Below are 13,632 nucleotides of genomic sequence, written 5' to 3' on the forward strand. Positions count from 1 at the left end.
CCTCTCTCGCTAGTTTTGGATTATTCTCCATCGTTACGAATCCTCTATAGGTTAGATATCGCGTCATTTCCTCTCTTGTCATCATCAGTGTTATTATAGTGTGTAACAATTTATCGTTAAGTTTATTACCAGGTATCTGGGATAAGTTAAAGTGTCCTATGGTACAGTACAAAGTCCCCTGGGCATAAGAATACGAATCATCGTTTTTCAAAGGCGAATGCGATGTAAATATCTATGGTCAAATCAGCAATGGGCCGGAGGAAAGAGGGGCGAGGAAATCAACGCACTTGCAGCCTCCCACTGATCTTCATCCATCGAGCTTTCGCCATTTGCATCCACGACCTTCATGCGGACCATGAGGTTTTTGAATTCCGGGATGTCTTGGTTCTGAGCGAACACTTGGTGAAACTCTTCCTTGCATGTCGGGTACAAATCGTACTCTGCAGCCAGCCTAGGGGAGGACGTTCACCTAAACGTCCTGAAGACGGCGGAAGTCGATACTCACTCAACGAAGTCGTCCCACGGTACGACATACTCTGGGACGTTCTCTACCGCATCTTGCAGGAAGAACCAATATTTGTGACCGAACGTCGGCCTAGAGTCCCGCTGTTCAAATCTGATTTTATACACCGAGTTGCCGAAGGAGAGCTCTTCAGCGTCTGGTGGAATGGCATCCAGATGCGCGCTGGAAAATGCATCAGAAGCTGAAGTCAATGGTGTAGATTGAAAGCGGCTCACTATAGCAAATCCGAGTTGGGTATTGTCCCGATGAAAACTCCTCCCGAGCGCAAGTATCGACTCACGTTCTCCAACATACATCGGGCTTTTTGAACTGTCTCAAATGCATAGTGCATACAGAACTGCATCGATACAACGTCGAAAGGGGGTGCCAACCTCGCGGTTGGGAAGGCTTTGTGAAGTGGCTCGGTATAGCAATCCAGCGCAGCGAACAAAGCTTCGAAGCGGGAATTCCGCATGCTTTCGTATCTTGCTCGAGCTTGTTCGACAGAGACCGCCGCAATATCTGTAATTACGTTCACACCACTTAGAAAACATGGCGCAACAGTGAGTGGGATCAAGGACTCACCGACGCAGAACAATTCTCGTACTTGAGCTTTGCTCCATTTTGTCATGTCCCCACCCTTCCCGCAGCCCATATCCAACACCTTCCCTCGCCCGCCCCTCCCACTATACCCTGCAACAACACTTTTCTGCAGTGCCGGGTGAGCATATCGCGTGATGAGCACCGACTTGACCCAGTTGTTAAAGTTCTTGAGACCGATAATAGGCGAGTCCTGCCGCTGAACAACGCCAACATCCGGCCGAGAATTATCTAATAAACGAACAATAAACGGGAAGTTAGATATACCAGAAGAAAGAAACCATACAGTGCTCAACCACGACGTCAACGTCACCCGCAGGTCTCTTTGCCGGTCGCGCATCCGCATCGTCCTCCGAGCCACTCCTCTTCCTCTTCATAGCGAGTCTCTGAGCGCCTTGTCCTCGGTAATTCCTGAACATCTCCATTTCCTGCTGAGATAGCGGGATGAGAACAGACTGCGCAGGCGTAATGCGTTTCGTTGGCCGGTAGGGTATGCTGCTGGTCTTTATTGGCGCACCCGCTGGCGTAGCCGACTTCGGGTTCGTCGCATCCTTAGCACTGGTTGGTGGTGGAGGCGTAGGCGGTGGTCTCATTGAAGGTGAAGAAGTCTGGCGTACCCCGTTGCCCACAGAACCTCCCAGCCTCGACGCCGACGGAGCTGTAGACGAGGATGAACTAGATGGCCGGGACGACGCATGTGCCCCTGCCGACGTAGGTGTTGGTGGATGTGGTCCCCTCGCTGGTTGCTGCATATCCTGGTAATTGTGGTGGAATCTAGTGGGAGAAGACGATCCTTGGGTAGCTGGACTGGGGTAGGCAACTTGAGTAGATCTTGATGAAGAACTTGTGTATCTGCGAATCAACGGCTCCGAGGTAGTGAGCTTGTCCTCGGCTTGGTTGCTCAGAATGTTCGACAATGACGAAGAGGATGACGCTGACGATGTTGCGGTCGTCGACCTCGCTGGAATGGGCGGCTCAGATGAGTTGAGGAGAACCGAGAGGTCGGTTGCTCGTCGTGTCAATGACGGTGACGCTATTGGTGAATACGTGGTTTGTGGTGGATGTTGGTCAACCGGGGAATTGAGGACCGCATCGCGAACTGGATCGAAAGCAGGCATTTTAAAGGGGTTTGTCGCGGTTCAAGTGCAAGTCATATTTGTCTACAAAACGCGAAAACAAGGCCAATGCATTTGATTACATGACTAAGCAATCACTGTCTACTCTCCCATTCCTTCAACCAAGACTCGAGGTCTTCAGTAGAGCGCTAAAAGCATGGTGTTTAATTATCTGGTATTTTCATGGAGTGACCGGGAAGTAGCGCTCACCTCAATGTATGCAATCTTGGCACGAATGCTGTCGAGGGTTTGCGCTAGCGACTGGTTATATTTAGACGTGTCCTTGTCCTACCGCGCGACGTCAGTGAAAACCATTAAACCGCGTGTTAAGAAAGGACCTACCTTGAAGAAGGCCTGTACGGCTTCAAGGTCCTCCTTGGTCGACAAGAAGTCCAAAGAGTATTTAACCAAGTACTGCAAGGTGAAGTTACCCTCGAACCGCTTGTACAACTGAAACATCCACTTAGTACCAGTCAAGCCCGAAATCACGTTGCGATACGAACCACATCGTACTGATCCTGGAAGTACTTGACGAGCAACCTTCGAGTCTTAAAGTTGCCGGAGAGACCGCTGAAGTAGTACATGATGTCCTGATCACGAGCCTTTGTAGCAATGCTGTCAAAGGTCCTTTGAATAAGCTCTGGTTCCTGAGCGTTACCCAAAGCCGTCCTGTTCACAGAAAAGGTTGATTTAGCCTAATATCGCCAATCTAGGAGAGTATTCCTTACATGGCAGCAATCTTTTGTCCAGGAGTTTTGGGCTTGTCATGGATACCCAAGACAGCGTCGTATTCGGCGACGCCACCGTACTTGACAGCGATAGAGTAGATAGTTCCCTGAAGATCAGCCGGAATCTTCGAATCATCACCGGTCTTGAGCAGGTGGTCGAAGCGGCTTCGAAGTTCTGCGATAACCCTGGAGAGTTGATCGTCGACATCTTAGCTAGTGCATGATTGGCGGGAAGTGCGATTAAATTGCGTACTTGGGGTCACGGCCAAAGGCGGCTTGAGAAATGGCGAGCTTCCTGAGCAACTTGACGTCGCGAGAGTCAGAGTCTTTGAAGTCGTAGCCGAGCTTCTCGACAATGGGGGCGAAGAGGGACTGCAGAGGTCATCAGGGTTCCGTCCTTAAAGCTGCTGTATCACGAGTACTTACACGACGGAAAGCAAGGATCTTGTCGGTGACCTCGGGCTTCTCCCACCAAATAGAGTACAATTCACCAAGGCTGGAGCCAATGGAGTCCCACACGAGATCTGTCGTGAAGGTGTTTCAGTATATGGATGTCGGTCGGTGTTGCAGGGGGGTTCACTCACATTCCGTCTCGTTCTTCAATTTGTCAACGACGGTGAGGGCACTGCTAACCTTTGCGAAGCCGGCTTTAGAGAGTGCAAGAGCATCGTATACGAGGCCAAGACGATCGTTTAGGTCGAAAGCAGAACCCTCTGGTTTGGCTGCCTCGTCGGCGATCTTAGCAAGGCGCTCGGGAGTGTAGAGGACACGGTCTGCACAGTGTCAGCATGACCTGACCGAGGCTGGATGAAGAGGAGGGTAAAACTCACAAACACCAGCAGTTCCACCATTCAATTTGAACGGCTTGGAAGTATCAATGGGGAAGTGCTTCTCCCTCTCTTGCAGGATGACCGATTTGTCCACGGCGAAGTTGCCTCCGTCTTGCGCGGAAACGATGAACAAGGGGACATTCCTGGACAGCGGAACGTCAGCATATACCAGCGCATGAGTAATTGTGGGGGTATAAAGACGTACCAGATGGTCTCATTATCCTTGGGCTCGGCGGAACCGGTCTCCAAGAACCGATCTTGACGCACTGTGATGCCATTGGCGTCCTCAGTGACGGTAAGGACGGGGAAGCCGATCTACAGAAAACAGTCAGGACAGTCCACACGTGGTGCAGAAGGGTAACAAACCTTGGTGATCCAGTTCTCCATGAGTTCAGTAATATTATGTCCAGTTGCCGTGCTGATGCCCTCCCAGAGGTCATGAGTAACGCTATTGGCGAACAGTTTCTTCTTCAAATAAAGGGAGACGCCCTTCAAGAAGCGCTCCTCGCCGACATAGTTTGACAACATGCGGAGGACTAACACAGGGTTAGAAAACGAGCTCAACCAGCTCCATGTGGAACCTACCAGAGGCAGCCTTGGAGTACGACAAAGCATCGAAGATCTGGTTGATATGATTGGCATCCGGGCAGTCGACTTCAATGGGGTGGGAAGAGAGCTTGGCATCCAATCCGAGGGCACGATTCAAGTGGTCAGAAATGAACTCGGAATCCATTCTCCAGTCGGGCCAGATCCTATCCAGAAACCGTCAGACGGCAGAAGGCAGCGAGTCCAAATGTGACTGACCTGTTGGGAATGATGACTTCACCCATCTACTGCGCGTGAGCATGGATAGATTCACCTCTTTGAATGCACTTACCAAGGTGGCGAATCCTTCGTTGAGATAGAGGTAATTCCACCACTCCATGGTCGTAATGTTACCGAACCACATATGCGCAACTTCGTGGCTTTGGACGGTGGCGACTCGCTTCCTGGACTGTTGATCCGCGCGTTCAGGGTCGAGCAAGAAGACGCTGGTTCGGCCAGTAATAAGACCCCAGTTCTCCATGGCGCCTAGCTAGAATTTAAGTAAGTCATCATGAAGCCGTAACTGAGCTAGGCACCTGCATCGAAGTCATGTGCTACGAGGGTATCGAGCTTAGGCAAGGGATATTCGACATTGAAGATGGTCTCGTAGAGGGGGAGAGCAGCGAGCTTGACATCAAGAGCAAACTGGGCCTGATGGATTACATCGGGAGTGGCTACATGGGTGATGTATTAGCGAGGAAGAATGATAGCCAAAAATTAACTTGCCGTAGATGCGCATGGGGATAGTCTTTCCGCTAAGGGGCATCTTGACCGAAGATTCCAAGAACGCGAATTTGCCGTTAGCGACCGCAACGATGTAAGTGGACATAGGCGGTGTGGTTTCGAACTTGGTGACCTTCCACTTGTCATCTGGTTTAGCGGTAGCGACGAGTTCCCTGATGTCCTCGGACACGTTGGTGTTGGGTTCAATGACCTCTTCCGAGATGGCAGGCATGTTGCTGAGATTAGTCGTATCGGCGCGAGAAACCATGGTAATTGCGAAGGTGGCCTTGAGCAAAGGTTCGTCCCAGCAAGGGAAGGCGCGACGCGCTGCCGTTGGCTATGATTCAAGGGTTGCGTATCAGTCACACGGCTAAGGACTGGGATGGTGAAGCCTACCTCGAACTGAGTAAGGGCGTAGTGCTCGGTCTTGCCTTCGTTTTCCCAAGACGATTTGTAGTAGCCCATCATGCTGCCAGTGAGTTCACCAGAGAAAGCGATCTTGAGTTCGGCCTTGCTCCCGGCGGGGAGAGGGTTGGCCAGTTGGAACGAGATACGCTCTTGAACTTTATCCAGAGAGTGTCCGGTAGGTTCCTGTGTAGCTTTGGAGGCATCAGAGTATACAGAACTACAAAGTGATATCAGCTCAGCTAATGAAAGATATCGCCCAAGGCCAACTTACACTTTGCCGAGATCGAGAGTAGCGCTGTTCAGAGTGATAGAGGAGGTTTCTTCGACAATATCGAGACTAGGCAGCCACAGTCAGAGCTCAGGAGAAAGGAAGTCGGTCGCCGCAACGTACTCGACTTTGACGACGCCGTCAAAACTGAGGGCCTCGAGATCGGTCTTGATGACAACGTCATAATGCTTGGGCTTGACGCTGGTTGGTAGACGGTACTGGCTGGGATCTTCTGTTGTTGGGACTGGAGTGGACATTATATCGCCAATATGAGTACAAAATGGGCGTATCGGATTGAGCGATGATAATCTCTTGGTTGGGGTTTCAGACTTTGTAATAAGACTTCTCGCCCCTTGCAAGCCAATTGGTCGCCGGAATTTGGCGGCGGTGCATTGCGTCCTTGTGCTCGTCACGTCATGAACATCCCAAACCGTGCGGTTCTGCGGTGTTCCATGTGTGCCATGCCCTTGTGAAATTGTTCTGGACGCGTTGTAGACGGTCTTCAGCGCATTTGAACGCGTGCTGCTCGCTCGAAACACGCAGGCGGCCCAGCCGACGAGAACCATGAAGGAGGTGGCAGCGAATCTGTGGTGGGAATCCCATCAAATTCGTACTCTAAAACTCGTCCGGGACGGAGGTATACTATTCGCCAGAAAATCCGGAGATAAGTTCATCTGGTTTGTTCTTTCTGCTCATAGCTGAACGCTTCAAGCATCGTCCTGCGACTGCGGTCTATGCAGCGATCTGACCCCATGACCCATGGGAACCCCACACTGCCTGCAGGTTATAAAAGGCTTCTGCCAATTCAATGTGTCGTAATAGCTCGCCCTTCCTACCATGGCAGACAGAATGGCCAGACCCCAAGTCTACATTCTGTGGGATGGTCGGTGGAAAAAGCTCTAGTTGCCCAGGTCGACCTATTAACATCTGTTTTCTAGAGAGTGCTTCTCCTAAAGCTCACGTTGGAGGTTATAATGTTGTTGCTGCGATCAGAACGCTAGCGACCCGCTTGGGCGTTATCAAGGCCTTCAACTACTATGTTGACATCTCAAGCAACGACAAGACTCGGCTCCTACCAGTACTCGCATCGGAACTCCAATGTTCTGGCGTATCGGTTATCGACACCGTGTCTGGTGGAAGGGACGGTGCATCCTCCAAGATGATGATCGGTATGCGTTCTCTTCTTGCATTAGACCCGCTTAAGGGTGCTGAGATTCGTGACACAGCCGATTGCTTCCTGCTGGCCTTGGACAATCCGGATCCGTTGAACATTGTCCTCTTGGTCCTCACCTCTGATCCACACCTTTGCTACAGCGTTGCCTCACTCAGGTCGAGGGGCTACTGTATCCCAGTCCTCTGCCCGCTTGCTGCGAATTCCAACATCACCCACCTCAGCGAGGGCTACGCCTTTGATGTGGGAACAGACGCAACGCTGTCTGACATCGCTGATAATGTACGAGTAATGCTAAATGTAGCAACGGAAGAGGTCCCTTCGCAGGCTCCGGTCCAACAGACTCTTTCATCAAACATCAGACCGCTTGAGGACGATGTACCTATACGTCGCACCCAACCTCTATTGCCGGATTTTCCATTTGCTGCCGCATACAGAGGCGACGACGACTTCAACACATTGACTACGACAAGCTCGACCCAACCGAGGCTGCGCGCAACTGCAGCTCCGTTTTCCCCATCTTCGCCTCTTGCTGCATCCGCCTTTCATGCGCCCAACCAAACCATAAATGAAGCGGTCACTGTCGCAACATCCTATGTGGCCCCGCCAACCAATCCTAGGCCATGGACCTGGAATTGGTGTCCCGAGACACCACCCTACCCGTACTTTGGTTTGGCCAAGCCATGGCCTGCAGTTCCAATGTTTCCGCCAGTGATATCCAACAACCCTACGGTGACTTCGGCGAGACCGGGATATCCTACCTCTATCCCATCCCATTACCATATCCTTGTTACCGTCTTACGGGAAATGAGGGAAAACGGGATATACAGCATCCAGCGTATGAGTCTGGCGAAGCCTTTGCTCGCGAGGCAGGCCAACGTGTTCGTCGACGCAGGCACCACTCACAAAAAGCGACCTGTAAGACTCTATGTCTCACGAGCAAAGAAATTGGGAATTGTTACAATCGACAAGGGAGGCATTGTCTCATTGGCGCCTGCATGGTATTGAGGTTCAGGCAGTATGTATACCTATGGTTACAGTTAGCGGTAAATATCGGAATCGTAGCTCAATATACTCGTCTAAAAATAGCACGAGCCCAGGACCTGTCAGAAGCTTGGTCAACCAACATGCTTCAGAGCCCTCAACCTGGCGTCAGCGAGCGCTCACCTGAATTCTTCTCTTCTTTATCCATCGCCACACTCAATTTTGCGTACGAACAGTCAGGAGATATATGGACAATTCACAACACGTTTCCGTGTATTGGGATAGTACGTGACACTTGCTCTCCGCGGCCCTTTGTCCTCAACCATCACCTCAGTGAGCGCGTCAGTCAGTCCAAATGTTACGGGATTCGAGATCGTCAACGCACTGCGAAGAATTCTTAAGCCACTCGGTTCCATTCAGATTTTCAAGTTCTACGTCGACTTTTCACACCCAGGGGCACCAAAAGCAAACTTGACCTCGGAGCTGCAATGTTCGGGGGTCACAGTAGTGGACACTGCTTCCAAAGGGCGGCCTAATGCTTCCAATAAGATGATGATAGGTTTGCATACCTTTCTTTTGTATGCTTGCTTCATCATGCTAACCTCTTGCTTGAACCCAGCCGACTGCCTTGTACAAATGGCAATCAACCCGCCACCCTCGACCTATGTGTTCATCTCTGGAGATTCGGACATCCTTTACACCGCGTCTCTCCTGCGTATGAGGGGATATAAAGTCGTTATTCTGTGTCCAGAGGGCTCTGAGGCCGATTTACTCGGAGAGGCCGACTGGGACGACGGGCAACACCGGTTGTTCCAACGGGTTTGGGAGGAAAGTGCAAAGGACCAGGCCGCGCCTGGAAAATCAACGTCCCCTATGAATACTCCTCTCGAAGCGAAGCCCGGTATTGGAATCGCCTCCGGTGAAGATTCCTACGCCAATCGACCTATCCAACCACTGGCTAAGACGGACGATGCCAACTGCTTGGTACAGGATTTTCCCTCTGCTCAATCTCGCGACGATTCACTACACCGAAGATCCCTTGAGACCGTCGCGGAGAACGCTGGTCAAGGCACTTGGGCCCCTCTTGTCTCTTCGAGTGCAAGCGTCCTTCCCCGTCTCCAACGGCCTAGTTCTGCCCCGACATCAGAGCTGAGTTTACCGGTCTACCAAGACTCGACCTCGCCACCATGGAAGGTTCAGGAGGTGGGAAGTGACGGTTGGGAAGGGAACGTTCGCAGTCTGCTCGACTCCGTTCGACGAGGGGGTACACCGGCTGCATGGACGAGAAGTGCCCCCACGTCCGACTACGGTTCCCGACAGGCGCCCTCTCCTGGTCCCTCGACTATGAATCCCGTTTTGGCGGTTCCATCTCAATCGTCCAGTTCCAAATCGAGTAAAGAAATGCCTCCCAGATACAAGACTTTGGTCGACTGCCTACGAGGCTTTGCAACATTCTCCGTTCCAAGGGGATCCCTCGACGGAGAGCTGCGAAAGATAGATCCCAATTTCTACGCCAATTCTGGTTTATCTGGCGTTCCTCGACCAATGGTCAACCTTATCGAAGGTGCATACGAGGAGGGCATCATCGCGTCCAAAACGGGTCCATTCGTTATCCTGACCTATCCTTATCGCCGGGTCTGATCCACCACTGGCAATACCCCTCGACATAACATCCGACTTCTTGACACATCCAACCCAGCACACGATACCCACTTCATGCATTTACATTGCCAATCCCCTCAATCTCAGCCTGATCATTCCGGACCCACATCTTCATCACCTCGCACCAGCCTCATGACCCCTGGGAAACACTACTTCTGAACTATATAAAGCCACTTCCTCCAAAGATGTCGTAACAGCCTTGCTGCATCCAACCATGACGGAGAGGCTAGGCAGGCGTGAAGTCTCCATTTTTTGGGATGGTTAGTACTCTGTCCCTTGTCTCTCTTGAAAGCGTCCTGACATCTGTTTCCAGTGAGCGCGTCCCCTAAATCAAGCTTGGGCGGCTACAACGTGGCTTCCGCCATCCGCAACTTTGCAACTCGTTTCGGAGTGATCAAGTCCTTCAAGTTCTATATGGACGCTGGCCATGGCTTTCCGAATTCCCTTGCGTCGGAACTACAATGCTCAGGAGTGACAATCATCGATACCGTTTCTAATGGCCGGAAAGGGGCGTCGTCCAAGATGATGTTGGGTGGGTACATTGCGCCAAATTTTAGTCGCTCTGGTCTAACGCCTGCCCTTCAGCTGATTGTTTCATCCTCGCCATGGATAACTTCTCAAACTCTTCTGACATTGTCCATGTTGTGATCACTGCGGATCCCGACTTGAGCTACAGCATATCGTTACTTCGATTCCGAGGATATCACATCATCGTAATATGTCCTCCCACATCCGACAGAAACGTGCAGCGACTGGCGGAAGGGAATGGATTTGACGACGACATTTTTGACTTTCCTTCTCGTGATTCCTTCTCATCACCAGATAGAGGAGGCTCCTCGGGCTCGGAGGGGTCTCCTCCAAGCCACGGCAATGATCGCAAGGGAAAGGGGGTTGACCGAGGTCATGCCGGCCTTGGTATTTCGAACATGGCATGGGGTGCGAGAGCCACGCCGAAAACTCATGTTCAACGTGCGGAGGAACCCAACGATGCTGGATCGTTTGTGGCTTACCCGCGGTGCGCTGAAGATGATCGAGCAGAGCCGGCGGACGAAAAACCGCCAACTCGGACGCCTCCACCCTCCACACCACCTTTTACCCCTCCACCGACGTTATCTGGCTCAGCATGGCCGTTCACTGCTCCATACAGGCAGGAAGAAGAGACTGATTTTATCTCTCCTGACTTGGTCAACAAGGAGGATGCTCCCAACTCGCCCTCATCAGAAACTCAATTTTCCGATTTCTCCGTCATACCACCTGCCTCGTTTTCGACAGCGCCAACGTCTTCTGTGCCGTACTCTGCCTTGTTCGATCCCGACGACGACAGAAAGGGTTCACTCAACTTCGGAAAAACAGCGACGACCTCAATCCCGCCATACACAGCGCCGAGTTTCTCTCCTCCCCCACCCCTTGCACCGTCTCTTTCTCAGCAGACAGCAGGGAGCCAGACCACCGTCAGAGCCCCAGTGCCTCGCTCACCGGCACCCGAGATACCACCTCTGGATGATGAAGGCTCGCCACTCCCACAAGGATCAGTTCCATTGACCTCAACCCAGGCATCAAGTTCGCGTATCCTAGTTCCAGATGATGGAAAATCTTCGACAGGGGCGACTTCGCCTCTTGGGGCCCAGTCCACTTTGCCGCTACAAGCTCATTCGGGCGTCCCCTCGCGCTTTGCGCCCTTGGTGGCCCATCTCTGGACAGAGACGCTGGCAGAGAGGACGCCTGTTCCCTTTGGTGACCTGGTGAAGAGCATTGATGCTATATTGCCCGACTTGTCTATGACATGTGCCACGGACGACCAGACGGATGCAAGGCTGCTCGAATACCTTCGGCAGGCGGAAAAGTTGAATCTCATAACCATCACAGGCAAGAAGAAGAATAGGAAGATATCGCTCGGCTTGCAGCGACTGTACGAAGCGAAATGTTTCGCTTATCGTTCCAGCAGATCGTCTTACAGTAGCTCTCCGCCATTTTTCGTTCCTCCTCACTTCCAGCCCTTGGTGGACTACATGCGATCCCAGAAGCTGAACAATGGTATTGAGGTATTTCAACGTAGTACCCTCTTCGAGCCTTTGACTTCAGTCCAGCCGGATGTATTCAAACGAGCTGGCATAACTGGAGAGCAGAGGCGCCTAGGCCGCTATCTCGACGAAGCTGTGAACGCGGGGATTTTAATCAACGTTCACAACGAACATACGGCATTACATCCCAATTACCAGTTATAAAATTCGCAATTTCCGCTTTTACACTTTTCCTGTCATTTCTACTCGATTTCTACATCCTTTGGCTTGGTCATATCAAGAAGAATCTACTGCTGTGTAGCAGCTACATCAATAGTGTATACAATGATAATGTACCCCAACCCTTCGCCTTCCCACTGGTTTAAAAATAGAATGGCGAGAACCTGTCAAGTCGAACGTTGCCTTCGTTAGCTTCAACCTTCTTTCTGGTTTGGTGGCCTTTAGTTTTGACCATGAACGACTCCGGATTTGTGTCCGTTTACTGGGACAGTGCGTGGTGGTGTCTGTTTACATCGTGTTTCCTGCTCTGTTCTCAACCACCATGATCATTTCCAGTGACCGCGTCGGCCCATCCAACAGTAACCGGGTTCGATATCACAAATGCAATTCGAAAGCTGCTCAAGCCTTTGGGAATTATCCAGCTTTTCAAGTTCTATGTTGACCTCTCACATCCTGCGGCTCCAAGCGGGAATCTAAAGTCGGAATTGCAATGTTCTGGGGTGACAGTGGTCGACACCGCATCGAATGGCCGCCCAAATGCATCGAATAAGATGATGATTGGTGCGTAAAGGCTCTTCATAGCGTGCCAGCCAACGATGACGACTGTGCCCTTTTCCCTAGCGGATTGTATCGTCCAGGCGCTCAACCTACCCCCTCCGCACACCTACGCTCTTATCTCAGGGGATATGGACATTCTCTACGCTGCGTCTCTTCTCCGCATGAGAGGTTACAACGTGGCTATCCTATGCCCAGCGGCTTCCGAGCAAATACTACTGGCAGAGGCCGATTGGAACGACTCGCATCATCGACTTTTTCGGCGGGTTTTTGACAATGGACCTGAATTGACCCAGTGCGGGGCTCCTTCGTATCAGTCGCAAACAGGCTCGGACGGCCCGACCTATGAGGTACCAGTAACCAGCCATCTTGGGCCTCTCTCGACACTTCAACAAACCCACGCGGCCACGAACCATCACCACCCTTCCATCGTCGAAGAGGAGAGTCCACTGCCGACTTCCGGACTGACCAGACCTCAAGATCCCTCGGTTTCCCCTGCCCCACTTTCCGTAGCCAGCGCTTCACTGCCCACTCTGAATGCACAGGACCTTCCGACGTTGCCCTCAGATTCATCGACGCTGGTGTCGACCCGTGCAACCTCGCCCCCAGGACCAAAGTCGGTCGAGACGTCATCTATAGGACAATCATCGCAGGCGACCTCCTCAACTCTCGATCCTTCAGCCAAGGTCTTCGCACCGTCGTTTGCTTTCAGTATTCCAGGGAGATCTGCATCAGCCCCTCCCAAAGATGCGTTGTTCACCCAGGAATTCGGTCAGGAACGCGACTCTGTTGAACCAGAACCTGCATGGACAACAAGTGGACAACAATCGGACTCGAATGGAACTTCCGCATTCTCCATTTGGGTCTCTAATCCAACGTCATCCGCCTCGACACAGTTGGCACTGTACCTGGAACTCCCCCTGAAGTACAGGGTCCTGGTTGATTGCTTGCGCAGTTCACCCTCATACTCTATTCCACGAAATGGCATCGACGGCGCAATGCGAAAGATCGACCCTAACTATCGCATCAATTCTGGGATGGATCCTGTTCCCCAGCCCATCGTCAAACTCATCGAAGGTGCTTATGAAGAGGGCATCATAACCTCCAAGACAGGGTCGCACATCACTCTGACCCCCCGCTACCGCTGAAGTTCTTTCTCGCGGTGCCACTCCGTTGACATCGCCAGTTATGTTGCTCTTACCTCGTTACATGTTCTCTTGGACACGCGCTTCTACATTCGCCATCGATTATCGTCCCCTCG

At 51.8% G+C, this 13,632-nt stretch overlaps 6 protein-coding genes across 6 annotated transcripts; 4 read left to right on the top strand and 2 right to left on the bottom strand.

Annotated features, from left to right (window-relative positions):
* Positions 1-197: 197 nt before the first annotated feature.
* Positions 198-2,220, bottom strand: CC1G_03838 (mRNA capping methyltransferase; the record flags this gene model as incomplete). The annotated part of the gene is made up of 6 exons (XM_001833569.2): positions 198-232; positions 288-451; positions 506-685; positions 739-1,024; positions 1,088-1,333; positions 1,389-2,220. 6 exons carry the CDS (start codon positions 2,218-2,220, stop codon positions 198-200), a joined length of 1,743 nt encoding a protein of 580 aa, XP_001833621.2.
* A 92-nt stretch (positions 2,221-2,312) lies between these two features.
* On the bottom strand, positions 2,313-6,016 carry CC1G_03839 (leucyl aminopeptidase; the record flags this gene model as incomplete). Its single annotated transcript, XM_001833570.2, has 19 exons — positions 2,313-2,366; positions 2,428-2,505; positions 2,560-2,667; positions 2,721-2,886; positions 2,946-3,131; positions 3,199-3,317; positions 3,372-3,469; positions 3,530-3,718; positions 3,776-3,918; positions 3,981-4,090; positions 4,142-4,311; positions 4,361-4,527; positions 4,580-4,605; positions 4,653-4,846; positions 4,897-5,034; positions 5,087-5,420; positions 5,480-5,708; positions 5,763-5,828; positions 5,883-6,016. The coding sequence occupies 19 exons, from the start codon at positions 6,014-6,016 to the stop codon at positions 2,313-2,315; spliced, it is 2,709 nt and encodes a 902-aa protein (XP_001833622.2).
* Positions 6,017-6,596: 580 nt separating this feature from the next.
* On the top strand, positions 6,597-7,938 carry CC1G_03840 (hypothetical protein; the record flags this gene model as incomplete). The annotated part of the gene is made up of 3 exons (XM_001833571.2): positions 6,597-6,642; positions 6,698-6,928; positions 6,986-7,938. 3 exons carry the CDS (start codon positions 6,597-6,599, stop codon positions 7,936-7,938), a joined length of 1,230 nt encoding a protein of 409 aa, XP_001833623.2.
* Positions 7,939-8,550: 612 nt separating this feature from the next.
* Positions 8,551-9,555, top strand: CC1G_03841 (hypothetical protein; the record flags this gene model as incomplete). The annotated part of the gene is made up of 1 exon (XM_001833572.2): positions 8,551-9,555. The coding sequence occupies one exon, from the start codon at positions 8,551-8,553 to the stop codon at positions 9,553-9,555; it is 1,005 nt and encodes a 334-aa protein (XP_001833624.2).
* Positions 9,556-9,790: 235 nt separating this feature from the next.
* Positions 9,791-11,801, top strand: CC1G_03842 (hypothetical protein; the record flags this gene model as incomplete). Its single annotated transcript, XM_001833573.1, has 3 exons — positions 9,791-9,836; positions 9,890-10,108; positions 10,162-11,801. 3 exons carry the CDS (start codon positions 9,791-9,793, stop codon positions 11,799-11,801), a joined length of 1,905 nt encoding a protein of 634 aa, XP_001833625.1.
* Positions 11,802-12,049: 248 nt separating this feature from the next.
* Positions 12,050-13,519, top strand: CC1G_03843 (hypothetical protein; the record flags this gene model as incomplete). The annotated part of the gene is made up of 3 exons (XM_001833574.1): positions 12,050-12,086; positions 12,153-12,377; positions 12,438-13,519. 3 exons carry the CDS (start codon positions 12,050-12,052, stop codon positions 13,517-13,519), a joined length of 1,344 nt encoding a protein of 447 aa, XP_001833626.1.
* Between the last annotated feature and the right edge of the window lie 113 nt (positions 13,520-13,632).

This window comes from Coprinopsis cinerea (assembly GCF_000182895.1).
Source record: "Coprinopsis cinerea okayama7#130 chromosome 2 map unlocalized cont3.2, whole genome shotgun sequence".
Taxonomy (NCBI): Eukaryota; Fungi; Basidiomycota; class Agaricomycetes; order Agaricales; family Psathyrellaceae; genus Coprinopsis; species Coprinopsis cinerea.